The sequence below is a fragment of the Leishmania infantum genome, chromosome 20 (genome assembly GCF_000002875.2).
Source record: "Leishmania infantum JPCM5 genome chromosome 20".
NCBI lineage: Eukaryota > Euglenozoa > Kinetoplastea > Trypanosomatida > Trypanosomatidae > Leishmania > Leishmania infantum.
Window position 1 is genome coordinate 572,327 of NC_009404.2, and position 26,219 is coordinate 598,545.

At 57.2% G+C, this 26,219-nt stretch overlaps 7 protein-coding genes across 7 annotated transcripts; all 7 read left to right on the forward strand.

The window, feature by feature from the left end:
• Positions 1-1,979: 1,979 nt before the first annotated feature.
• LINJ_20_1310 (conserved hypothetical protein) lies at positions 1,980-2,549 on the forward strand (the record flags this gene model as incomplete). Its single annotated transcript, XM_001465224.1, has 1 exon — positions 1,980-2,549. One exon carries the CDS (start codon positions 1,980-1,982, stop codon positions 2,547-2,549), a length of 570 nt encoding a protein of 189 aa, XP_001465261.1.
• A 2,505-nt stretch (positions 2,550-5,054) lies between these two features.
• On the forward strand, positions 5,055-5,510 carry LINJ_20_1320 (calpain-like cysteine peptidase, Clan CA, family C2; the record flags this gene model as incomplete). Its single annotated transcript, XM_001465225.1, has 1 exon — positions 5,055-5,510. One exon carries the CDS (start codon positions 5,055-5,057, stop codon positions 5,508-5,510), a length of 456 nt encoding a protein of 151 aa, XP_001465262.1.
• Positions 5,511-8,856: 3,346 nt separating this feature from the next.
• LINJ_20_1330 (conserved hypothetical protein) lies at positions 8,857-9,699 on the forward strand (the record flags this gene model as incomplete). The annotated part of the gene is made up of 1 exon (XM_001465226.1): positions 8,857-9,699. The coding sequence occupies one exon, from the start codon at positions 8,857-8,859 to the stop codon at positions 9,697-9,699; it is 843 nt and encodes a 280-aa protein (XP_001465263.1).
• Positions 9,700-12,395: 2,696 nt separating this feature from the next.
• On the forward strand, positions 12,396-12,806 carry SMP-2 (calpain-like cysteine peptidase, Clan CA, family C2; the record flags this gene model as incomplete). Its single annotated transcript, XM_001465227.1, has 1 exon — positions 12,396-12,806. The coding sequence occupies one exon, from the start codon at positions 12,396-12,398 to the stop codon at positions 12,804-12,806; it is 411 nt and encodes a 136-aa protein (XP_001465264.1).
• Positions 12,807-14,797: 1,991 nt separating this feature from the next.
• SMP-1 (putative small myristoylated protein-1) lies at positions 14,798-15,193 on the forward strand (the record flags this gene model as incomplete). Its single annotated transcript, XM_001465228.1, has 1 exon — positions 14,798-15,193. One exon carries the CDS (start codon positions 14,798-14,800, stop codon positions 15,191-15,193), a length of 396 nt encoding a protein of 131 aa, XP_001465265.1.
• A 4,361-nt stretch (positions 15,194-19,554) lies between these two features.
• LINJ_20_1360 (conserved hypothetical protein) lies at positions 19,555-20,814 on the forward strand (the record flags this gene model as incomplete). The annotated part of the gene is made up of 1 exon (XM_001465229.1): positions 19,555-20,814. One exon carries the CDS (start codon positions 19,555-19,557, stop codon positions 20,812-20,814), a length of 1,260 nt encoding a protein of 419 aa, XP_001465266.1.
• Positions 20,815-23,325: 2,511 nt separating this feature from the next.
• Positions 23,326-24,480, forward strand: LINJ_20_1370 (kinase-like protein; the record flags this gene model as incomplete). The annotated part of the gene is made up of 1 exon (XM_001465230.1): positions 23,326-24,480. One exon carries the CDS (start codon positions 23,326-23,328, stop codon positions 24,478-24,480), a length of 1,155 nt encoding a protein of 384 aa, XP_001465267.1.
• Between the last annotated feature and the right edge of the window lie 1,739 nt (positions 24,481-26,219).

Here is a 26,219-nt window from a genome sequence, read left to right on the forward strand (position 1 = left end):
TGACTCATGCTGGTTGCTGGCGCGCACGTGGCGGCTTCCACAGCAGCCATCACCTTTTCTTCCTCCCCTTTTCTCTCTTCGGCCTTTATTCTTTCGTTTTTTTTTCTCCGGCTCTCCCCTTTTCTCTCCAATTCTGCCTAGCTGACACGAAGTGAGGGGCAGCGAGAGACGCCCACAAGAACACATACGCCTATGAATTTCAAATGTGCGGATGCGAGAGGGAAGAAAGCTGCGTCAGTGCCCTTCTGTGCGGGCCCTCCCCGCCAATGTGCCGCTGTGCGTTGTGCGTTGGCCCTCTTCCTCCCGCCTTTCCCCTTGCCCGCTGCTTTCGACCTGATGATATGCCTATATATATAGTTGCATATATATATATATATATAGTTATGCGTTTCCGTTTCGCTCGGTGGTGTTAGCGTTTCTCTTCTTAAGCATGTACTGTTTTCCCTCTCCCCCTCCCCTTAAGTTATGGCTGCGATTCGGCGTGGCGTGCGTAGGGCGCTGTGCTGCCCTTGATGGGGTCTCCCTTTTGGTGCCCGACTCTCTGTCTGCTCTTCTTCGCGTGTACGTTTGCGTAGGCGCCCAGAGAATGTGAGGGCATGCGCGTTGCGCTTGAGGGGTGCACGCGCCCGGCGTGTGCGTATACGTGCGCGCTTGCTTCTGCATTCGTGTGTCTTTTCGTTCCTTCTCTCTCTTTGGCAGGATTCATTTTGCTTCTTTCTCCCTCTCTCCCTCTCGCGCGTGCATGCTTCTTGCAACCGTTCATGTACATTTTATGTTTTGCCCTACCATCCCCTCCTTGCTCCCTCTCTTCTACCGCTGCCTTGCGGTTTGCGAGGACGGCGCTCCCTGAAGATGCTAGTCACACCTTACCGTGGTATCGTAGCGCAGTACCCCCATTCTTGGTGTCGGCGGACAGGTCTGGGCTGCCGCTGTGCCGGAAGAGACCTGCGGTCGTTATGGTCACGTTTGCACCAGTTCACTACGAATCCTGTCGGTGATTCGACAAGTATACGCATACCCTCTGCTGTTTTTTCCTTTAGCTGCGTTTCAGTGATGTTGAGCGTAATCCTGGTCCTGACCTGCGCCGTATTGCAGTGGCATTGCATTGGGCTGAGCGACCCCGAACGGTGCTGGTTAGCCCGGATCCTTGACAAAACGGTAGTGGAACAAAAGCAGATAGACTGTGGTTGTGTATGCATCTACTTGTTGACTTATTCGTAGTAGAGTAGACGCGTTGAAGAATAAACAAGCGGCTCAGGCGTTGATAGACGAAGAGCCGTTAACCGTGGGCATCGGCAATTGGTAGCAGCACGGCGTTTTGCCTTCGGCGCTTTCTTTGCGCCTTTCCAGCACCTTTTGTGTGTGTGTGTGTGGTTATTACTGTATGTACTCTCTTTTCTAGACGGCCGCGTGTATCAGCAACAACGCAGCTCAAGGCTAATACTACCACTGCCCATCGCAGTTGCATAGCCACACGCTTGCAGCCGAGGAGAGGCCCTTCAAGCACCACTTACTCGTCTCTCTCTCTCGGTCTGTAAGTCGTTCATGCGCTGATGACCGCCACTTCTTTACACATTTAGCTGGTGTGCAGGGCGTGCCCATCAGAGATGGCAGCTCTGCTGCGTTGAGAGCCCACCCCTTCCTTCCCGGCCCCTTCACTTCGCTCTCTTCGCCTGCCCCCTCTTTGACCCTCTCTCACCGCTCTTGAGTTGACTACCGAAAGAGCGCCACACACACACACACACAAATACAAATACGACAGCACAATAAAACGCGAAAAAAAAATAAACAGAAAGGCAGCAGAGTAACGGAGCAGCACCAGCTGCGCCTCATGTGACACAGAAACGCACATCATACCCCTTCCTGGTGAACTTGGCGAGTCTCCTACACGGAGCGCATACGCACGTGTCTCACGCTCTATCTTCTTCTCTGTAGTTGCTCGCCGCCAGACCCAAATATATCAGCCGAAGGGAGGCGGAATGGGCTGCGGTTCTAGTGCGCCAAAGGCCGATACATCGGCCTCCACTGAAGAGGTGAGGGCCCTCTCCGTTGACATGAAGACGCACTTCGCCAACATCGACCCGGAGGTGCTCGGCCCTCACAAGGAGAGTGCGAAGGCAAAGCTGGCCTTCATGTACGGCAAGACGGCGAATATCTTCCTGCTGACCACCGAGCCCTTCCACAAACCGCACCATCAACCGAAGCCGGAGGGCGAAGAGCACGCCCCTGAGGACGACGAGAAGCAGGCGTCAGCGGTGGAGGAGATTCGCTGGACCCTTTTCAACGACGGCAAGAGCGACGCCACGGTAGAGGCGACCTTCTTCCGTGCCGAGGCGCTACGCCCGGCGCGTGCGCACGGGGCTGCCGAAGACGCGGAGAGTCCCGTGAAGCTCGAGTTCTCCGATGGCGGTTGCGTGAAAGCGAAGGTGTCCGTGCCAGCAGGTGCCACCGTGGCCTTCGTGGAGGGTCCCATCAAGGGGTACATGTGGAAGTGCATGGTGCTCGACCCCAAGACGAGCAGATTCGAGCCTGCCCTAGCGGCAGAGTGAGCCGGAGCTGCGCCCTCTGTTCTTCCTCAACCTTTCCTTACCTTCCCCCCGCAGCTCACGCTGTGACGGGTGCGCGCGCGCGGCGGAGGAGAGTGCAGTCGTAGCGCGTCGCACGTTTCATTGCTACCCACAGATGCGGCAAGCGACGCTCGCTTATCCTTTCCACTCCCCTTCCCTGTCGTTCATCTTCTCTACATGGTCGCGGATGTAATCGGCGACGTCTGGCAGGCATTGGCGTACGTGTGCATGCGTGTATGCTTTACCTGCCGCTGTACCAGTTTCGGTCGGGCTGCGCCTACGCGCAAGTACCTCTGTTGCCCCTTTCTTCTGCTCCTCATTTTAGCCCTTTTTTCTCCGACTCCCTTCCCCACCCCTCGTGACGTGTGGACCCCGCTCAGTGCGCCGTATCTCAGGGTCCACTACCCACGCACTGTGTGGTGAAGCCAAGCAGCCCTCCCCAGCCCTATCCCCTGCCGGATGCAGAACCACCTCTGGTGGTGACACGGCCAGGCCCTGGATGGCGTTGCGTTGGAGCGACCTGCGACAGTGGGTCAGCGTACACGTCTGCGCCATCCACGTGACAGGCAGAGCGTCAGCGTGACGCGAGCGCATATCCCACCCCCGGCCCTCGCGCTGCCTACAGCGGTGTGGGGGAGGCCTGAGGCACCCCGAGGGGAGGATGCACCAGGCGGCGACCGGCATGATGCGGGAGCGGCGGTGAGGCGACCTGCGGAGCGAGAGGTGTGTGGGCAGAGTTCGAGGCAGGGGGCCGTGCTCTTCGACGACTGAGTCGGTGCAGCACCCTAGCGCGTGCCCACCCCTGCTTCGCGCCACGCGCGATGTGGAGCCTGCGACGGGCGAAGGGCAAGGGAGGGGGTTCGAGTGGCGTCGAACTCACGTTGTTTCTTGGCCCTTTCTTCTCTCTTGCCCCTGTGATCTTTTTCATCTTTGGTTGTTCTGTGCCGTCTTCTCAACGCAGCAGCAGCAGCAGCGGCAGCAGCAGGACACGTGGAGCTGGACGTTTCATGCGTGCAGCTGGCAACTTCTCTACTCCCTTGCTCTCTGTTTGTCCTCGCCTGTGTTTTCTTCTTGTGTGGTACCGCCCCCGACTCGTTTGTGTCGGACTTTGTCTTCTCCGTTCGTGTCGGGTGACTCCATGGACTCTTGTGTTCTTTCCTTCGGGTGGTGGGTGGCTTCTATGTAGACGTATCGCCGCGTGAAGGAGCGCAGGTGTGGGCGTGCCTTGATGTCTTTGCACGCCTCTTTCAGTGCTCGGTGGCGGTTGCCTGCACTTCGGCGTCTCTCTGTCGTCCTCTGCCCTCTCCTTTATCTGCTCCCTCCGTCGCTTTTCTGTTCACATGCGCCTCGGTGTCGCTTGCGTACACCGCTTCGACCGAGCTGTTGGGTGACCGCCCAACGTTGCGGATCGAGATATGTGCGCATGCGGAGAGGCGCGGGTGACCTCGTCTTCGCCTCTCTCTTTACTTGCCCCTCGGTTTCTCTCGCGAAGTGTCACCAAACAGCACCAACAGGACTGCCACCCCCGATCACCACTTCGTTGGCCATACCATGCAGCGGTTATCGTGGCCACGCCCCCGCACCGTCCTTTTTTTTTTTCGTGTCACTTCGTTCGGCTCCTTTCATGTGCATACATCGAGGGGGGTGGAGAGCCCTTGCGATTCTATCAGCTGCACAGGCACACGCACACAGGCACTCTCCGATGTGCATATCTCAAGCGCAGTATGAGGTATATGTGTATACGTCCTCTCTCACCCTCTCTGTGTACGTGTGTGAGTGCTTGCCTATGAGTGTGGATAGGAAGGGGTAGAGAAAAGTGGGGAGCCGGCTCCCCACTTTTCTCTTTGGTCTCGGTCCTTTTTCCCACTGGGGAGTCTCCGCTGCTATGAAACTCCTTTCCCCTCCGTACCGTTCTCTACCTGTCCTATTTTCTCGTCCTGTCCCAGCGTTCATCGCATCGACCTCCCCCTTGTTCCCTCAGCCCGCCTCTCTCTCCAGGGTCATGGTGCGCAGAAACACGCATACGCAGGCAAGCCCCGCTCGCGGGTGCAACCCTCCCTTCGAGGCTGATCATCGACGGCGGGCCCTTTTTGGCTGTATGCTTGTGCGTCGAGGCCTCGGTCCTTAGCCCCTTTCCTCTCTCTTGCAACTCACGAAGTCGGAGGCTTCGTCATGCAGACCCGTCCGCGTGCACGGTGTGCGGGGAGAGGATGGCGTGTGTGTGTCGGTCTTTAGCTACCGCAACTCACGCTTCAGTCTCAGGAACAAGAACACAAACGAAATGAGCAAGACCGACCGTTGTCGGATTTGCCCGCTCACTTCTCCCTTCATGCATCCGTGTATTCTCACCCGCTATCGCTGCTGCTCCTCTTTCTTACCTCCCCTGTCTTTCTTGGCCGCTCGATCTCCCGCTGTTCTACCTACTCAGTAGTCTGTCGCGCAAACACACACACACACACACACACACACACACACACACACACAGCCATGGGGAACAAGCAGTCGCATGCTCAGGGTGAGTTCCGCTACAGCGGGCCCACCGATTTCCCCTACGATGAGAAGGTTCCGCTGTTTGAGGAGAAGAACGGCCTTCTCTTCCGCCTTGTGAACAACCAGAATAGTTCCTGGGCCTTCTACAACGACTGTAAGAGGTTCGAGTTCCACGTGAAGGTGACGTTTGGCTCCAACTCGCGCAACCTCCAGGCGTTAGGCAACACGTACCTCGCCGAGGACCCTGATGGCGGCTGGGTGGCCAAGACGATTGTGTACCCGGGCAATACGGAGCCCTTCATCCAGGGTGAAGTGGTCGGCTTCAATTCGGTGGTGAACGCCGTGCTGCTGACGACGGAGTACAAGGAGCGCCGCAAGGAGGAGAAGAGGGCAGCCAAGAAGGCTGCAAAGGAGGCTGAGAACGGCGACGAGCTCGGCAGCAGCACGCGGTAGGCAAGTGCAATAGAGAAAAAAAACGCTCAAAAACGCTAACACGGGAATCGAAGAGGGCTCAGCCAAAATGCGTGGGGTCCAGAGCGAGCGAGCGAGATGGACGTGATGCGGCGAGTGGGGGAGCGCAGGAAAAAACTGACGCCCCCGCACAGACGTATGCGAAAGGGACAGAAGAAGATCTCCTGAGGAGAAGCGCACACAGGCACACACACACACACACACACACACAAACACACCGGTGTACTCGTTTGTAGACCGTGAGTGACCGCTTGTGTATAAGCGCGTGTGTGTGCCCTTGCGTGTATCTGTGTGCGTCTTCTGCGACTAGACTTGTCGAAATATCTCTTCCTTCTTTTTTTCGTCTTCTTTCTTGGCATGCGCGTTGAGCATACGCAACCTTCCTTCCTCTCTCCTTCTCAACCCCTCCGCCCCCCACCCCGTGTTTCTTCCTCTGCGCAGCAGGCCCCCATCTCTTCTCTCCCCGCTTTCTTTCTAACGGCCTTGCAAGAAGAAGGAAGAGAGATGTGCCTTCGAGTCTTTTTTTTTGTATCGATTCCCTGTTTTGGTTTTCTTGTGATCCTCTGTTGCCCCCTGCTGCATATAACGCATGTGTATGGGCGCGCTGTGCGTCTACACGCCGCCTCACACCTCTTGGTTGTTCGTTGGTTTGGCCCCCCTCCCCTCCCACCTTTTCCCCTCTTCCTTGCCTCTGTCTTATGAACTCTTCATTTTTTTTTGGTTTCACTTGTGACACCCCTACCCCTTCACTGTCCAAAGGAGGAAAGCGAAGGAAAGCCTCTGCCACTCCTCTTCCCTTCTCATACACCAACAACACCACGCAGCACCTCACAGACACACAGATATTGCATAGAGGTAGCCCTGTCGCCCCGCTCCCCCCTCCTCCTAACGCCACCACTCCCCTCCCCTTCACACACCCTACGCACGCGCAGGTGATGCTGCGGCCATTATGATGGTGTGATGACGAGACGGCGACATCTTTCATTGTTGTGTCACCCTCCTTTTTCCACTTCTATTTCATCTTGCTTCCAATTCGAAAACAATCAGAGAACACACACACACACACACACACACGTACACAAAAGAAAGAGCCCGTCCACTGAGCGAGGGGGGAGCTGAGGGAAGGGTGTGTGCAAACGCGCTCACACCCACGCTTCTTTTCTGTCTCATCAGGCACCCCCTTCCTCTCCGTTGGTGCTGCAGCCTGCATCGCCGATTCTTTGTATATTTTTTTTTTCTTGTGAAGTGTGCACCCGTGCAAACCTTTGTATGCATGTGCTTGTGTGTAGCGGTGTCTCTGAATCGGTGTTTGTGTGCGTGTGCGTCTCTCATTACGCCGTGGCCCTCCCGTCTCCCCTCCCTCCGTTTTCTCGCTTTGCGAGTTTGTTTGGCATGCTCCGCGTCCGTTTTTTTTTTTGTTGTTGTGCCCTCCCCCGACTGCCACGTCGATCATAGACGAGAAAAAGAAAAAAAAACGAAAGAGGAATGGGACAACAAACAAACAGCGCGAACGCAGCAAAGTAAAGGATTAAAGGGGAAAAAAAGAGACACACACACACGCACACACGTATGCATGCATGTGTGTGTGCGTGTGTGTGTCTTGCTGTGCGCGTTGATACATGTTTGTTCAGCTCTTGCTGTCTCCCTCCCTCTTCCCCTAAGTGTATGTTTCTTCCCCACCCCGTCACCTTTGCTCTCTCCAGTGTTCCCCCTTCTTTTTTTTTTTCCGCCTTTCCTTCGTTCTTTTCGTTTGGCCATGCCCTCTCGTAACTGATCGCCCTCTCTTCAGTCGACTGCGCGCGCACGCACGCACGCGCACACACACACACACGCACATGTAAGTGTTCTTGAGTGTGTGTGTGTGTGCGTGCGTGCGTGCGTATGTATGCGTTTGCGTTGTTGTGGATCGTCTTTTGTTTTACAATGTTTCCTGTTCCTCCCTTGTTTTTTTTTTTCTTTTGCCCGTCCCCACCCCCACCCCTCCCCCGACCCCTTCCATGACGGGATGAGGGCGCGTGTCGGCGAAGAGAGGGAAAAGGGCGCGCGCTAATCGGTGTCGATGGTTTGTAGTACGCGCAACACGCACACACACATATACGTCACCTGCGTCTTTTTGCGACTCTCATGTCTTCGCCCCTCCCCTCCCACGTTTTTTTTTCTTCCTCGTGTTCTCCTTCCTCCGTCTTTGTATCCCCTCCCTCAGCGGCTCTCTCTCCAGTGCTCACGCGCGCCTGGGCGGGCTAGGTGGCCATTGGAGGAACCGAAGCGGAAGGAAGAATGCAACAGTGGGGCGGGGCCGATGCGCACGAGAGGGTGAACAAGTGTGGAGAGAAGTGAACTGCAGCGAGCGCTGATGCGTGTGCGCATGCGTCTGTGCATCTGACATGGGTACCCAAAGTAGGAAAATAGACAAGGAAAAGGGGCGAGTGCGTGTCTGGCAGTGCCCTGTCCTGGACTGTGCAACCCTCTTCTCATTCCTTCCATCCCACTTTCCCCAGCACGGCCACACCACACCACCACCAATGGACTTCATCCTCGATCATATGAACCGTAAATAAGCAGAGATACACGCATACGCGTACTCGCTAAACAGAAGAAGAGAACCCACTCCGTCTTGTGCTGACCGTGAGGCTGGGGGTGGCGGTGATCGTGGAGACGAGCGCGCACGTGAGCAGCTCTGCTCCTGTTTCTTTTTCCCAGCCCAGAGCGCGCGAAGAGCGGAGAGGTGGGAAGGCGCCTTGTCGAGCGTTTTGCCATCTCTTTCCGGTCGCCCAAGTGAAAGCCATCCGATGCGAGAGAGGAAAGGAGGAAACATGGAGAGGGGGAGGTGCCCACTGTGGATTCCTCGCTGCATCGCCCACAGGCATCTGCGCCAACGTACAGGTTCCAAAAGGGTACACGTGTTGTGGCTCGTGACTCTCCAACACTTGGCCACACCCATGCGCATCTTTACTGTCTCTCCTGCGTGTTCCTGTTTCTCCCTCTCTGTCTTTTTCTCGCGGATTCGACTCGGGCGAATCTTCACTGCTCGTGTGCCACCACCTCCTTCTCCGCCTCAACACCACTGCGCTCCCCGCACACACACAAACACATGTACACGCGTCTTTTTACCAAACTTCGGGTACAGCGACTACGACAAGAAGACGCACACACGCGCGCGCCCACGCATTCGTCCTCGTTCTCCCACAACTGGTCCGCGCCATCATCATTGCCCTGCACGCTCCTTCACACCACCTTGCAAAACAACCTCGTGGCATCTGTGAGCTCTCTTTTCCGCGCGCCGCACACACACACCCACACGCCCACCGACGACAGCAGGCCTGTAAGCATGGAAAAGGCGAAGGAGATCCAGTCAAAGCTGGATAGCCTCCAGCAGGAGATGCACGCCAAGGTGGAGGCGTGTGATGTGAAGTACAGCAAGGAGAAGAACGCCATCTTCGCGGCGCGCCGCGCTGTCGTTGCGGAGCTGATAGCAAAGAAGGAGATGCCGGCAAACTTCTGGGCGCTCGCCCTCATCGCCCTGCTGCAGATGAAGGACCGCGAGTCGACGACGACGCCCCACTTCCTCGGCCCGTACGATGAGGAACTGCTCAAGACGTACCTGGAGGACATTGAGGTGTTGTACACGGATAAGGGCCACCGCATTACACTGCGCTTCAAGCCGAATCCGTTTTTCGAGGAGACGGAGCTCTGGGCCCAGGCGAGTGAGATAATGAATTACGAGGCTGGCGAGGAGGACGAGATGCCGCCGGCGGAGGAGAGTTGGGGCTTTTCGGGTGTGACGTGGAAGGACGGGCATGGCCCGCAGCTAGACGAGGACGAGGACGAGGAGGATGACGGTGCCCCAGGCAAAAAGCGCCCGCATCCAAGCAGCGGCGGCTTGGCCGCCTCCGCATCGTCCTCGACGCAGGGCCCCAGTGTGCTGGAGGTGTTCAGCGAGATGCCACCCCACCCGGAGGAGGATGAAGAGATGGACGAGGAGGACGACGACGCTGTGGCGGATGCCATTGAGGAGTGGGAAGACGAGATGGCCGACCGCAAGATGCTGCTGCGGATGGTGGAGCTGTTTGTTCACCATAACCCTGTCTCCGCCCTGCGCGACGCTGGTGCTGCCACGACTGGCGCGAGCAACGGTGAAGAGGCGGCAGCGAAGAAAGCGAAGGTGGAGTGAGGAGGGGAGGGGCATGGCTTGCACCCCCCTCCTCTGTTCGTGTGTACACGCTGTGACGCGTGTCCCCCGCTCTCGCGTTCTCTTCCTCTTGTTGTATAGCCTCCCCGTTTTCCTCGCTCTCGCTTCTTTTTTTGGTTTGTAAGTGGTGCTCGCACGGCCTGCGCGTGTGTGTGTGTACTTCCGTAGCGTCTGAGCTGCGCGTCATGAGCGTCTGTGTGTGTGTGTGCACTTTCGTCTGCGTGTGCCTCCCCCTCGAAAACGACACACGCACACGCGCGCAGACCGTGTGAGCGCATCTTTAACGGCTGTCGGTGCTTGGAGAGGCGTGTGCACTAAGCGCCTCCCGCCTTCCTCTCCCTCTCTCCTTCCACCCCCCACCCCCACTCCTCATCCCAACACACCGGTGCACACACGGGCACAACACCCGTAAAGCCGCTTACCGCCCCACTGGCTAAGCAACGGTGGACAAGAGAAATACCCGGCCCACACCAAAGCAGTACTAGGTGAAGAGGTGAGCAGCCCACCCACACGGATGGAGATATGAGACGGCGGGGAGGCTCTGCAGCATCTGTCAGCTTTTGGGTGGAAGTCACCGCGATTGCCTCCTCTTCCATTGTCCTCGCTCACTGTCTTGTGTGCGCGATTATGCTTGCCAGTGTTGTCGAGTTTCTTCCATTCGCCTCTCAACGCTCACGCAGCTCTTCGCCTTGTTCAGGCAATGTTGCCCGCCACTGCTACCCCTGTCTTTGTCTTCACCCCCTGTCTTCGTGTCTTGTGTCGTGCTCTCCATCAAGGACGTAATCTTCTCCTCGCCCCCAAAAGGCAAAGAGCATACGCACATACATGCAGCGCCAGGTGTACACTGGGTGAAGGTAGGTGCTTGCCCCTGCCCGCCCTCTTTTTTTTTGCGGCACACAACGGAGCTACACCAGTACACCAGTATTGTGTGCTCCCTCCTCCTCCTCCATTTGTGCTAAGTGCCACCTCATCGATCCTACGTTTTGCCTTTTTTTAGCTGCTGTCACGATGCTGCTGCCGTGATCGATTCACGAACGCCACGAACAGCGACGCGCCCACGTGCGCGTGGTGCTTTCGTTTTCCCTGTGCCGCCTCTCTGCGCCCGTTCTGTATTCTTGTGTTTTTTTTGTTTCTCTGGTGCGGCCCTCTCTCACTGCGTTCTCCTGCCCGCCCGTACCTTCCCCACTCCTTCTGCCCCTCCGGCGGCTCGACCCCCCTCTCCACGGAACCCCTCTCGGGCTTCCCCGTGAAGCTGTCCGACCTCTCACCTTGTTGTGTCCGTCATCATCTACCACCACTCACGCCCCGTCTTGCCGTGCATTCTTCACCGCTCTTTGTTTGGCTTCTATTTTCCTCATTCTCAGCGGGCGTGCGACACGCTCAAGTGCCATCACCTCTCGCTCAGGGGCGGAGGGTTCACTCTGGAGCGCGTCTTCGGACACGGCGTTCAGCATACAAACCTGTAAAGTCGGGGTTTCCGCACGTCCGGCGCCTCACCGTTGCGGCTGCAAAGGATGGCGATGCGACGTCGGGCGGCACCGGCATCGCCACCACGGCCTACACCACCCCAGCTGGGAAGAAGGCTCGGCTCAAGTGCGGCTTCCTGGTGGGCTTTCACGGCGCAGAGGCCTTCATCGCCTCCTACAGCGCCGACTTGTATTCCGCGGATATCTGGCGATGGCGCGTAACTCCGGCGCACGTGTCAGGCACAACGCCGTCGCTGCCGTCGATCTCCACACCGCTGCCAAGCTTCCGTAAAAGGTGAGACGCAGCTGCGCATCTCGCTCGAGAGCAGTGCAGCGGGCTACGAGGCCAACGGGAGCTCGAGGTTGCCCGCGTCGATGCTCCAGTGGTTCTACCGCTCCGTTCAGCCCTTCCTCAACATGACGGCCAGTGTGTGCAGCAACTGCACCTCGGCGGTGACCGTCCTCGTCTCACCCGAGGCACTCAACACTAGCGGCAACCAGAAGAGCGCTGCTGTGGGGGACAGGTAGGCTCGACGGCGAGGCGCGTGCAAGGAGACGGGGACGCACACAAACACTCATGCACGCACGACCGACTGCGAACACCACCACTCAATGGCTCGAGCGCCATCGTCACTCTTCCCCCCCCCCTCCGTCTCTCTGCCGCATTTCGCATGGAAGGGAGACCCTGAGCTCTTGACCACGGGGGAGCGAGGAGGGGAGGGCGCAAAACGAAAATCATGCCCGTGAGGGGATCTCGCCCTTCTCCCCACCCGCTCCGCTGCCGGGCAACACACGCGTGTGCGTGCGCTTTGGCAGTCCGCATGGAGGAGAGCAGCAACGGCAGCCGCAACGAGAAGGAACTCCACAGGGACAAGGGCGGGCACATACGACCCCCTCCCTAGTCTCTATCGTTCTCTGCCATCAGATGCACCCATCACCGGCCGTATTGCCATCCCTCCCTCGCTCACTCTCTCCCGCTTTCCCTTTGTGCGGTGCACAACAGCAGAGGAGGATTCAACGCCGACATCGGTATTGCCATCCTCGTCGCTGCGTTCCTTGTTCTTGTGAACGGGTATTGGAGCATCTTCGACAACCGCGACAGCAACCAAGACGGGCGAGAGCGAGGCGTGTTGCACATTTTCGGGCTTCACCGAAGCGCTCACGACCAGTGTCAAGTCAACACACACACACACACACACACACACAGGAAGGATGGGCGGCTCCAACTCCACCAATAGAAAGATCATATACAAGAATGGCAGGCCCACCTTCAAGGGGGATGAGGTGGTGAAGGGCTTCGAGAGAGACAACGGTCTTCTCTTCCGCATCGTCAAGAGGAAGAAAGGGCATCAGACGTGGGCTTTCTACAATGACACGACGCAGTACAACATGCGCATCAATGTCACCTTCGCCGCCGGTTGCGAGCTCACCGCCCTCGGACACACAAAGGTAGTGAAAGGGGCGAGGGGCGAGTGGGTTGCCACCGTCGTCGTGATGCCCGGTAAGACGGAGATGTTTGTAGAGGGAAAAATCGAAGGCTTCAAATCGAATATGGACGCCTATCCCGCCATGAGCGACGGCAGCGGCAGCCGTCTGGCCGCAGGGGAAGCGGTAGCGAACTGACCGTGTGCGTCTGTCTGCTTGACGGTCGGTCGATGCGCACACTCTTTTCTTCGCCATTGGAAGACGCGCGCTCGAGTAACCGCACGCATGAAGTTCGGCAGTGCCGCGCGCAACCACAGAGAGACAAAGACGTCCGCAAGACACAAATACCAGTGAGTTGTATCGGGGCGTCACTTATGGAGATGCGAAACGGACGCTTATGCTACTGTTTCTGCTCTCTAGTGAGCCAGATGATGGTGAAACTATCTGGGTGCCGCGGCACCTTATCTTGTCGCCTCCCACAACACCACCCCATCTCTACCCCCGATATTCCCGCTAGACCACATGTGTGCATATGCATATGTAATATACTCGCCTTTTCTGTCAAAAAAAAGCTTGATGTCTGCCTTTTCGCTTTTGCGTTTAGGTGGCAAGCCCGTCCTCTTGTGCGAGTCGTTTGCCTTCTGCCTCTCCTCCCTCCCTCCCCTCCTCCTGCCTTCTCCCTATCGTGCCTGTCGGTCTGCGCATGTGCGTTGGGTCAGAGCGCGCACATTTACGCATACGCACCGGCGCGCCGACACACCCAAACACGCGCGCGCGCACACACACACACACACACACACTTCGAGTCTCCAGCTGCGCTAACATGTGAGTAGATGTGTAGGTGTGTGTGTGTCTATGCGCCTAGCGTTCTCGTGAAGCAAACGTGCATGTCCGCATATAGCGTTACTGCTGTGAGGTGTGTGCGCATGTAGGGTGGGGGGAGGGAGAGGGAGGGGGAAGAGTGGCGAAGGGGACGCGCTTATACGCACGCGTGGCCCCTTTTTTCTTCGCTGTTGTTTGTGCCTATCTTGTGTGCACCGACTTGTTCATTTTCATCTCCCCGGATTCCCCATGTCTTCTTTGCAGCCCTTTTTTTTTGTCTTGCCCCGCCCTTGCGCGTGTGCTTGAAAGGCTGACCCGAATGCGTACCTATCTCTGTCTGTCCGTCTCTCCTCCTCCCTTCCTATTCGCGGCTTCACGTTGGATGTGTGCATGTGTTACTACTCGCTGCCGCTACGCGGAGGATGCATGGCATGCACGGAGAGAGGGAAGTAGACGCACCGATGTGCCGCAGCTTTCTCCTGCTTCTTTACGATTACTCGTACGACGGCGTTGCCTACCAGCGTCACTGGGTCCTCCATCCATCCGCACTTCTGATTTCCTCCACCTCCTCCCATCATCCCCATGGCAGCTTTTAGGTGCGCCGCCGGTGACTTCAAGCAGAATGGAGTGCGGCAAGAGCATTCATGAGCACGCGGGTGTATGCCTGCGTGGGGCTGAGCAATGCGGCCAGCGGGTCGTGGTATGAGAACCACCGTCTCACCTCTCAGCAGCACCCCCACCAGACATCCACTGACGTGCGCGGCAAGCCTCTCCATGTCTCCGTAGTCGTTTCCCCGCTCTGCAGCTTGCAGAGCGGTCGCTGCCGAGGCAATCTAGTTGCGCAGGCGCTCTCAGTCCCTCTCTCCAACTCCTTTTCTACACCCTGCATCTCTCGCCCACCTCTTTCGCTCTCCTCCCCTTTTCTGCCTGCATCGTCCTCCCACAACGTACCCGCTTCACTGTGCCCTTTCACCACCACTTGATGCACATGCCCATGTATATGCATTAATAATACCATAAAACACCTGCTGCGCTGGGTATGCGAAGCATCACTTCTACTGCCTCCCTCCTGCCTCCCTCCCAACCCCCCCGTTCTCTGCCCTTTGTTGCGGCACCATCCCCACAGCCTGCCATTTTTTCGCTCCCTTTGCCATCAGTCGCCCTCTTTTTCGTCTTCGCTGTCTTTGTGTGCCTGTCCGTGTCCGTGTGCTTGTGTCTCCCATTGCCATACACCCATCATCGTGTGCTTGTTTTCTTCTTGCGCTACCTTCTCGCGAACTTTCCCTTAGGCTTATATACCCTTTATTCACGACTCCCCCTTCCCTTCCCTTCCCTTCCCTCAGCGCACACGTGTGTGTTTCTTGAAAATGGGCTGCGGTGCTTCTTCTGAGAACAGCAGCGTCACGTACGTGAACGGCAAGCCCACCTTCACGGGTGAGGAGGTGACGAAGGGCTTCGAGAAGGACAATGGGCTGCTTTTCCGCATCGTGAACAAGAAGAAGAAGCAGTGGGCGTACTACAACGACACGACGCAGTACGAAATGCACGTGCTGGTCACCTTCAACGAGGACTGTGACATCAAGGCTCTTGGCAAGACGAAGCTGGAGCAGCAGGAGAACGGCGAGTGGGTAGCCTCCGTGGTGGTGTACCCGTGCGAGACGGAGATGTTCATTGAGGGCCGCGTGAACGGCTTCAAGTCGAAGATGGACGCCTTGCCGCTGTCGGAGGAGTACCGCCAGCGTCAGGCGGAGAAGGAAAAGTAGAGCGAAAAACCAAATGAAGGTCGACAAAGAAAAAAAGCGCAGAAAGCAGACGAGAGTGTTTCTTTAGATGCGGGAGAGGGAAGGGGATGCAGAGGAGAGCGGGTCCATGGAAGTGGGGTGCAACACCAGTGGCCGAGCAGAGGCACACTTGGAAGCGGGTGCCGAGAGAAAGCTGTGCGTGGAGTGTGGGTGAGGACGGGAGCGAGATACTGGCGTGAGGGACGGGCCGAGGTTTTGGCGCTGTTTCTCTTTGTATCTCTCTCTTTGAAGCCTCTCGCTCCCCCATCTCCACGATCTCTCTCTCGACATCACTGTCCGACTGCCCACGTACTCTCAGCCCTCCTTTCTTCACCCCTCCTTTCCCACCTTCCTGTCTTTCCTCACCCATGCACGCACGCGCAAACACACACGGATTCCCTTATGTGTGCAAAGACCGGAGACGTTATGAACGGTGTAGGTGTCTTTGTCTATGCTTGGGGTGATGATGTCTGGTTGAGGTGGTGTTTGTCTCCCTCTCTACTCCTTTCACTCCCCATTTCGAACCGTTGGAGTGTCTCTCTCCTTGTTTCCCTGCCACCGCACCACGTCGTCCTCCGCTCGTTTGAGTGGTGTTGGTGGTGTCTGTCGTGTCTTCTTATTCTTGCCGTCTATATACGTATATATATATATACATACATACATATATATTTTTTGCTCTTCTCATGTGGGTGCGTCCGCCCCGCCTCCCTCTCCAAACGAAGAACAAAAAGGCAGAAGACGTTCTCTCCTTTTTTTTGTTTCTGAATGTATTTTCGTTTTCTGTTTGATGTTTTGCCCCCCCCCCCCACCTCCTTTTTTTGTTTGGTCTTCCTCTTCACTTTTTTTCGCGGGTATGCCGCGGGGGGGGATGAGGGAGTGCTCAAGGACTCCGCTTTCTTGTCTTTGGTTCGTTTGCTTTGTTTTGTATTTCTTTGTAGACCTTCCTCTCCTCCCCCTACCCCCCCTACATCCCTCTCTAGGCAGACACACAGGCACTCACTCATTCACTCACAGCCACGCACACACTTCCATACATGCCCCTCACAGCCGTCTCTGACCATTCCTGCGCTTTTACCGTGTGATCACAGCTGCCCTTGTTTGCGTGTGCGCGCGCGCCTTCCCACTCCGGCGGGCCGGGGGTGGAGACGCACAGGCTTGCGCATGTGTGTTTGTGTGCATGCGTTCACTTCATCTTCGCGCGCTCTCTCTAGCGCTAGGTAAAGAGGCGAGTAAGTGCGATGGCAGCGCTAGTGATGGGGAAGATCGCAGAGGCCTGTGCATAGGTGTACACCGGAACGACCCCCATCTCCCACCCTCCTCTTTCCTTTCCCTTTTACCTTCAGACCTTTAGCTGCAGCGCACGTCTTCGCACACACGCACATGCATGCAAGTGAGGCCGGCATGCGCAAAGACGAAGGAGAGAGGGAGCGAGAGGGCCAAGACGGCGATCAACACGGTAGCTGCGAAAGAGGCACGCAGCAGGTAAAAGACGAAAAAGAGCATGTACGAAGCAGCGGCGACTGAGCGGCTGCGGCGACGGGAGGAAGTGAAGGGAGGGAGAGGTGCCGCAGGACGGACGGAAGAGAGCGAGGAACAGCGACGTACCCGAACGCATCGACGTGTGTGCAGGCGCCTGCTGGGAATAGCTATCACGTGGCAAACCGTGTGTCGCACGCGCGCCAGCAGGATTATATACACACACGGGCCGCTGTGCCTTTGCTGCTCTTCTTGCTCTTGCGTCGTTTTTTTTCCTGTGTGTGTGTGTGCCCTTTCCCCCTCCCTCTGCGTTTCTGCATCATCTGTGTATGTGTGAACTTCGTGTGTGTACTGGCTTTCTTACTGATCCATGTACGTCTGATTCCCTCTCTCTATATGCGCATCTTCTTCCTTTCTCCTTCTTCGAAGTTTCTCCACGCATGCCTGTGTCTCTGTCTCCGCGCGGGTACCTTCATGCGTGTGCGCGTGCACGTTTTTTTTGTGTGGTTTGCTTCCGTTGTGCCTCTTTTCGTTCTTCAAAGGTCTTTTTCGTTTAGTTTTACATATATCTATGTACGTATGTGCAGGTATATATATATATATGTTTTTTTCTTTTTTCGACGGCCCTCTACCGTTTCCACCTACCTACACTACTAGTAGAGTGATGTACAAGATGTCTCTCCTCCATCTCTTCTTCCCTTCTCCCCCGCCTTCTCGTGTGCTACATGCGTGAAATGCTCTTGCGTATTTGACTGTATGGGACTCGTCCTCTTTTTTTTTGTTTCTTGTTCCTCTTTTTTTTGTTCGTCATTGATGTTCTCTTTCCGTGCGTGTGCCTTTGTGTGTAAGGTGACCCGGTGGATGGGAGGGGAGGGTATTCGCCTGCCTCTGACATGGCCTTTTTGTGTTTGCCTCTTTTCGACGTATTTTCCCTCCCTCCTCCTTTTCCCTCGTCTTGTTATTATTTTTCGCATTCTCCTTGCGCTTATGGGACCCCACTCTATCTCCTCTCCATCTTTTTCTTTCCGCGTTCATGCCCGTCCTTGCCTTGCCTCCTTCCACTAGCGCCGCGGCCTCGCTTTTTCTCCTCTCTCTTATTCCACATCTTTGTCTGCGTATGTGTGCTTGTGTGTGTGTGTGTGGCGTGTGCGCGCCATTCTTGCGCTGTCGGCTCACGTCTTTGTTGCTCGGAAGCCCTCAGGCCTCCCCCTCCCTCTCTCTGGTCCCTTCCATCGCTGTCATCTGCACGTCCCTCTCATGTCTTTGCTCTCTCCCTCTCTCACTGCCAACATTCTCCTTCTGACATATACGCAGAGAGAGACATATATATGTATATATGGAGAGGGGGCGAGCGAGCAAGCTTTCGAGCGTGACGAGGCCGAGAGAACCGAGGTACAGTGGTACGCAGAAGGGGAGAAGGGGTGCTGGTGGTGGCCCAGAGGCGCGGCCCTACGCGAAAGGCCACCGCAAGCTTCTCCTCCCCCTCCCCCTCTCCTGCGTGTGTTTTACTGCCTTCAACCCTGAAGGCCAGCTACGCCTTGATCGCACGCGCGCGAGAGACACACGTAGCGCCACGCCACGCGCGGATGGGAAACCAGCCAAGCGTCGATGAAGGAGCGCGAACAATGCCAACACACAGCGGGAAACAGGCAAAGGAGGAAAGATCAGACAAGCGTTCATTTTCACGCGAAGTGAAGTCAACTGCAAATGAAGCTGTCAAGACGGAGACACCACCTGTGGGGAGGGGGAGGAACGAAAAGCGCATCAATGACCGACGTACCCGCACCCACGCCCACATATATATATATATGCATACATACACGCAAACGCTTCATCTCACGATATTTCTCGCACGTGAAACACGCACTCAGGCTGATGCATCATCCTGCCCCCCTTACTCTTTTTCCGTCCTTTCTGGATTCACTTATTTTTATCCCTCTTTGTATACGTATGTACGCATGCGTGTGAGAGCGTGAAAAAATGAGCACGAAAGAGGGGCAAGAGTGCAGGACAGCGGAAGGGAGATCGAATCAGTGAGTCCTCTGCCTAGTAGCCTGAGATCGTCAAGCAGGGGGGGGGTAGGGAAGCGAAAAGAAACCAATGACGCAAACACGCACGTACAAAACAACAACAACGATACACGAAGCAAACCGAACCACGGTGGTGTGGCTCTGCGTTGCATGTCTGCATCACCGCTTGTGTGTGGGTGTGGGCGGTGGACGTGCTGCTCTGTGTCTCGACAGAGATGCGCGGAGGAGGGACGACCACACGCGCACAATTGCGTCCTGGAGGAGGGAGAAGGTGGGCGAGGCTGAGGGAGAGGAGGAAAGGGGTGACGCCGTCGCGGAGCTCAAGGCATTTATGCCGGGCGGAGGCGTACCTGGTTACGGCTCAGTATGCTTTCCTCCGGCTGTGATCTAGATCCCGTTTGCCAGCGTTCTTCTCCTCCAGTGGGTGCGCACATGCGTGTGCGTGTGCATGTATTTGCCGCGATGAACATCCTCCTCCCTCTCACCCACCTGCCCCTCGCTTCTACGCTGATTCCATCCCTGCCCACACACACCCACTGTAGCATGGGGCTACCCGCGCTCCGTCCGCCCTACGCTCACGTCTCTGCACACACCCCTCTCTCACCCACGCCCTCTCGCCATCTCTGTGTTTGATAGCTGTTTCCTTTGGCGTTCTCTGCTTCGCCATCTCGTTGCCCACCTTACGCACCCCTAACCCATACAAGCATGTGCGGTGGACAAGGGTGACTGCCAGCAGCATCCACACCCACGCATCGCGGGCCAAAGCGCTGAACGACCAACAGGTGCCGCCTTGAGACCGCTGCGAACGAAACAAAAAAAGGGAGAAATGGGGAAGCCATGCGTGCCACCTTTCTCTGGTTACGCACTTCGCGCAAAGGACCGGGTAGCTGGTCAGAGCCGGTTCTGCTCTACTCCCAACATCGCATGCGCAATGTCGGCCACGGGCCTGGCATGGTTGGCAGCAGCCCCACCGCCCCCAGTGGGTCGCCGGCTTTTCGGCAAAGCGGCAGCGGCATCCGGGCAGCGCAGCTGGGTACACCCCCCATCGGAGCCTCCTCGGTCTTCTACGACGGCGCCGACAACGCTACGCAGCATGCTCCCTACGGCCCGGGCGCGCTGAGCGGGGGCTGGGGCGACGATGCTCCGGACCCTTCTCTGTACAGCTGGAAGGCTGACCCGTCGCGCAATCGCCCGCCGCCATACATGCAGCCGTCGCTGTCGGGATTGCGTGGCAATGGGGAGAGTAGCCTGCCGCAGAATGCAAAGCGCGTAGAGACGGCCTCGCGGCCTATCGAAGAGTCGGGTGGGAGGAGCAGTGCCAGCGGCGACTCCAAGGGCGGCACCACAAATACGAACTGGCTCGGCGGTCCGGCAGGTGGCGCCATCCCCGACACGCTCGAGCGCGCCACGTTGCAGCACGCCTTCGGCACAGGCGACTTCTCCATGGTAGATCGACAGCAGCTGACTCTCACGCGGTTGATGCGGCTCATGCTGGACGCCACGCTGAAGCCGCGCGACCCCGACAGCCGAGGGTTCGGTGGTGACGGCGCCACAAAACTCGCGGAGCAGCGCGAGGAGCTCAAGCTGATGGACCAGCGCGTCGTACCGTTCCAGCACGACGACGTGATGAACGACTACCTGAAGAACATCGACAGGCTACACAGCCCAAGCGGAGCGCTGTGCCAGCGCGACGTGCTCAAGGGCCGCCTGGTTGGGCTACTCTTCTTCACAGAGTCGGAGCGCTCCCTCACCTTCATGCGATATCTGCATCGTTTTCACAAGCGGCACAGCCCTGACTTCGTCGTCGTCGCCGTGTCGCTCGCCGCGAAGGAGATGATGGACATTACGCGCTCCTTTGGCTTCTTTCACTGCACGCACCGCGACGGGGCGTCGTGGGTGTCGCGCGATGCTGGGCTGATGCTGCGCCCTTTCGTTGCACTGCCCCGCCTAATTGTGGTGAACGGCACAAGCGGAATCGAGGTCACCCGTGGCGGGGTAACGGCCGTCATGGCGAACCCGGACACGTGCTTCCAGGCGTGGCGGCGCGGCGAGGGTGGGTACCGGTACCGCGACTGGCTCAAATCCATGTACATGTGAAGGGACGGCGTGAGGTCGGTCGGAGGTTGAAGGCTGCGAAAGGCGGAGGGAGGTTCGGAAAGCTGGTGAGACCGCTAAGACGTACACACCCGGCAGGAGGAGGGGCCGACATGATGCAGTCCCGATCTTTTTCCTTTGCTATCGTAGGCGTATTGTGTCTCCGCTTCTCATCGTTGTTCCCCCTCCATCCATTGTGCGCGTGCTCTCTCGCCGTCTACTTGTGTGAGCTTCCTTGGCAGCTTCCTCGCCCGTTTCCTGTCCAACAGCAACGCCCCCACGCGTACGCACATATACGAGTAATCGACGGCCCATCACCGACTCTCGTTCTCCGGCATGGTTTCGTTCTTTGTGTGTGTGTGAACTGGCGCCGGACCCCTCCCCCCCCGTGTTCCCCTTTCCCCCAATTCTCCGTGACGAGAGAGCAATCCTGCAGAGTTGACATGGCGACAAGGAGGTCAACATACACACACGCACAAAGAGCGGAACGAACTCCAAGCTAGGACGCTACGTTGAGCGTGTGCCCGCCTCACTGCACCCGCCAACAGAGGGAGAGACAAGGCCAGGGCAGAGATAAGAGGAGGGAGGGAGCCAGGCTCCCCGCGCAAGCAAAGCTGAACCCATTATCTGCGTGCGTGTGTGTGCGGTTGCCAGGGCCCAGCTCCGTACTCGTTCCTCCCTCGACCCCGTCGTTCTCCCCCCCTCTCTCTGTCTCTCCCCTCGCTGCCATCCTCCCCATCCATTCCTCCGGCACTCCTCTCCCTGCGCCACCTGCCTATCTCCGACACCTTTTTTTTCTTCATATCCTCTCTGTGACGTCGCAATCACTCCGACGGGAGCGGAACCCACGAATACCGCCTCAAAAAGACGTGCACATCGGTGTGTGTCCGACTCTCTTCTCGCGTTCCCTCCATCCTACGCCGCCCTCTTGTCCTCCGCTCGGCACACTCCCTCCTTCCCCCGTCTCCGTCGTCGTTTCCGCCAAGGTTTTGATTCGCATTCGAAAAAGCACCGCGACAAGTCACCCCTCAGCGCTCTGCCCCCTCCCCTTGACCTCACACCTGCCCCACCCACTACCACCATCGCTGTAATACACACCACCGTGCACGTCCCTTCCACCACGCTTCCGCGTCTGCAACTTTCGGACGGCTTGTGAGCTTCTCTTTTGTTTTCATCGCTTGGCCGCTCTGGCATGCCGTGCCAGATCGAAGCCGCCTTCAACCTCACAACATCAGCACCTACCGGCTTTGCCCTCCCCCCTATCCTCAGAGCCCGTAGGCAACACTTCTCTTGTCGCACCCCCTCTCCCCCCACTTTACCGTCCTTTGTACCCCCTACCCCCACACGCGCACAAACACACACACCAATTTCGGTGCCTTCGCGTGCTTCCTTAGAAGCAAAGAGCGGATTTCCTCGCTTCTCTGCATCCCTTTGCCTGCCCCTCCCCCTCCCCCTCCCCACTTACACAGGTACACGCCACACATATCTACTTGGCAAGCAATCCATTCATACTTAGACCCCCCCTCTTTTGTGTGCTCCAGGGAACCACGCACGTCTCCAAGACCTCCTCCCTCCCCACACGTGCGCCCTCTCTCCCTTTTTGTTGTTCTCTCCCCCGCTCATCGTTGCAGCGGGTGAAGAGCCGGCGCTGAGGTCGACGCACTTGCCTGTGCGTCGGCCCAGGAGACGACGTGTGCGCAAAGGAGGAAGTGAAAAAGGCACAGAAAAAGAGACAAGGTACACACGCAGAGCGACTGCCCCCCTCCCCCATCCTTCCCTCCCTCTTGTACCTCTCTATCATACCTCACCGTCGTTACTTGTAGTCTCGGATACACGGAACCCATCTACGCCCTGCCCCGCCGCTCCTTTCTTTTTCCCTTTTTGTTTCCTTCTCACCACCCCCTCTCTCCTTTGCGGTGGAAGAGTTGCGCACGGTTCGCGCGCCCCCCTTCACCCCCCCTTCTCCTGCATCGCCGCTTTCCGGCCGGCAGAATTTCTTCTCTCTTTAGTTTCTCTTATTTCACGTTCTACGCACCACACGAAGCGGGGCCGGAGAGAGGGGGGCCCGAAAAAAAAAAAACAGACGCACGAAGAGAGCACAAACGCCGCCTGTGACCAAGACGGCGCGACGTGACTTTCTCTCCTTCCTCTCTGTCTTTGCTGTTGCGCGTGCTCTCTTTTAACGCATCACTTCTTCTTTGTTGGCTCCGGCGGACGGCCTTGACGCGTCTGCGCAGAAACGAAACACATCAGGAGAGTGTGGTTGCTGCCCACCCCCCATTCTCCCCTCTTTCTCTCTCCCTGCCCGGCTCGTTGCGGCGTTAGTGCCTCACGAGAGGGGTGGGGAGGCTGACAACCACTTGGAGAGCGACAAGTGCACGCAAAAGTGACTGCACATCACGCAGAGACTCATCGGCGAGAAGAGGATCGCCATCAATCTGCCACACCTTGACAGGACAGTGGGCAGCGGTCACTGCTCCTCACTAGATGAGCACACGCGACACAAACTAAGACATGTCGACCGCCTCGCAGCACAGGAAAAGCGATTCGGCGGAGCGTGACGAGGTCAATGTCAAGAACGCTCCTAAAGTCGCGTCAGAGGCGGAAATAAACCGCCGCAACGTTGTCTTTGCAGAGGCGCTGCGGTGCGCCTGCATTGCGATGCGGGTCGGCGACGACCCGGGGTACATCTGGACACCGCAGCGGCTCGGCGCTGGCTCGTTCGGCACAGTGACGCTTGCATACCGTCACGAGGGCGACGCTGTGTGGCGCAAGACCGCGGTGAAGCGCATATCGCTGCGCAAAGAAATGCGCCTCTCAGCCGTGCTGGAGAAGGTGCGGTGCGCTGGGCGCGAGGTGGCCCTGTGCCGTCGCGCTGGGGTGTCGCCGCACGTTGTGCCGATGTACGAGCCATGGTTCGACTGCCGGGAGGGCGTGATCGCGCTGCCGATGGACGCCGGTGACTTCAGCCTGGAGCAGTACGCGGTGCACTGCGGCTTTCGGTTCCCGCCGCTGGTGCTGCTGTCGATGTGCGCGCAGTGCGCGCGTGCTGTGGCGCATCTGCATCGGCGCGGCGTTGTGCACCGTGACGTGAAGCCAGACAACTTCGTGGTGAATGTTTTCGACACTGCTGGTGGTGCTGGTGCTGGCGGTGATGGTGGCCGCCGTGACGCGCGGGCACCGCTCGTGCGCATACTTGACTTTGGGCTCGCGTGCGGCGTGGAGGAGGTCGGGCAGGAGTTGAAGCGTTGCGTGGGGACACCGCACTACATGGCACCGGAGACGTTTTCGCACCTCTGCGACTGCGACGTGCCTGCGGCGTGCGACGTGTGGAGCCTCGGGGTGACCTTGTTCCGATTGGCCACTGGCGTCTTCCCGGTCTTCGAGATGGACAAGACGTGGCAGCAACCGCCCTTCACCGCGTTACACAGCGGAAAGCTGTGGCTCCCCTCGAGGAATCTCTTCCATGAGCCATTGTCGGCGGAATCGCTAGCGGTGTTGTCAGTCGCTGCGTCGATGCTTGTGCTGGACCCCCGATACCGGCCCACCGCGGATGCTGCGGTGCTACAGCTGCAGGGCTTTCAGGAGGCGTTCAGCCACCAGATCCAGTCATGGCCGCCAGGGTCTGGGCCACAACCCTGCCGTGTCTGGAAACGCACACGTAAGTGAGGAAGAGGGCCAGCGAGCAACAAATGTGCGCGTGCGTGCGTGTGGTTTCTCTCTCCCTGTGGCATCACCGCCGCCGCCGCTGCTGCCCCTCCGCTTGTTTTTTTTTTCTTTATTCTTCGTGTCTTCTTCTCGTTCCTTTTCACATCGTTCTTCTTTTCGCTTTTGTTTCCGACACCGTTTATCCACGGTGGTTCGCGTCTTCTCATACATGCGTGCATACATCTATACATCTATATATACATATATATTTATGTACAGATGCCTACATATGTACACATCTGTATACATGCACATGCACACACATATATATATAGTACAAATATATATGAGGAAAAAAATATATAAATTCGTTGTTGTCTGGTTAATTATTTGCTTGCTACCTCTGCCTTATCCTTCTACTATTCTTCCCTTCCCTCCCCTCCGACGGCCCCGCCTTTTTCTTATCCTTTCACCTTCTTCAAGCGGAGTGCTGCGTCGTGTCGGTTGTCTTCCCGCATCGTTTTCCTCTACGCATGCGACGTTCTTTTATCTTCTCGCGCGCTCTCCCGCTTGAAGCAAAGCAGAGCAAACACACGAATGTGTAAGCGTGCATCCTTCACTAAACCTGTTTCCTCCCTACTCAGAAGTCTGTTCTGTGTGTGCGTGTGTGTATGTGCTGGAGTTAGTGTTTTGTTGGACTCTCCCCTATGTCTGTGTTTCTGCGCCGTAATGTGCAATGTATGTGTTTGCGTGCGTGTCGTTCAACGCGCATGCTCCCTCCCCCTCCCTTCCCCCTCCCTTCCCCCTCCCTTCCCCCTCCCCCTCCTCCTTCTATAGTGCTTGTCGACACTTTGGTTTCATGTCATCCTGTGGGATGAATGCTCACTTGTGTCGGGTTGTGTCTGTGGATGTCTGCGCAGGTGTCTGAAGAAGGAACGCAAGCTCGCGGTGTCATCGTCGCTGCCTTTCTCCTCCTCTCTTTTCTCATCGCTTTTATATGATTATATACGCTATGCAGTGCCCCTACCTAGAGATGGTCTCTTGGTAATGGAGAGAGGGGGCGGGGGCGATTCCTTCTGAGCGTCACAGAATATGCTGGGAACGCTCCCTCCGAGAATGTAAGGAGGCGGCGAAAAAGATTTTGCAGGTGGCAGTGCCTTTTCTCGATGGGCGTCTCTCTCTCTCTCTGTGCTTCATGCCCCACCGATGGGTGCCTTCTCATATCTTTACCGTTCTGTAAAGGAGAACCGTCAGCTCATCCAGCGCATACGCACGTGTGCTCGGACGTCGCTGCTGCACTGAAGTGTGCCCCATTTACCAAATCTTCTCTGCGCTGCGCTAGTTTATGCGGCCGGACAAGCACACCGTCTTCGTGTAGAGATGTGCGGGTTGAACCGCTTTCCCTTTCTTGGCTCTCCTCTCCGCACCGTCGAGCTCAGCATTACGCTGTGCGGTCTCTCGACTGTGCTTTCAGCCGCCGCGAAGGACTGTGTGCACCGCTCCCCTTCTCGTTTGGACGTCGAGGCTGCGCCGCGCCGTACTTCATCCCTCCAAAAAAAATAACAGAACTTACTGTTCGCGCCGCTCTTCTCCACCTGCTCTTGCGCCGCTTTCTTCCTACACACGTTTTGATGACTACCACCCCCTTCAGACGCACCGCATTACTGAACACGCGCGTCTTACTCTATCTGTGCGTCTGTCTGTGTGTGCATGTCAGGAAGTTGACAGTCCGTCGCACCTGCTCCCCTTCTCCCCTCCCG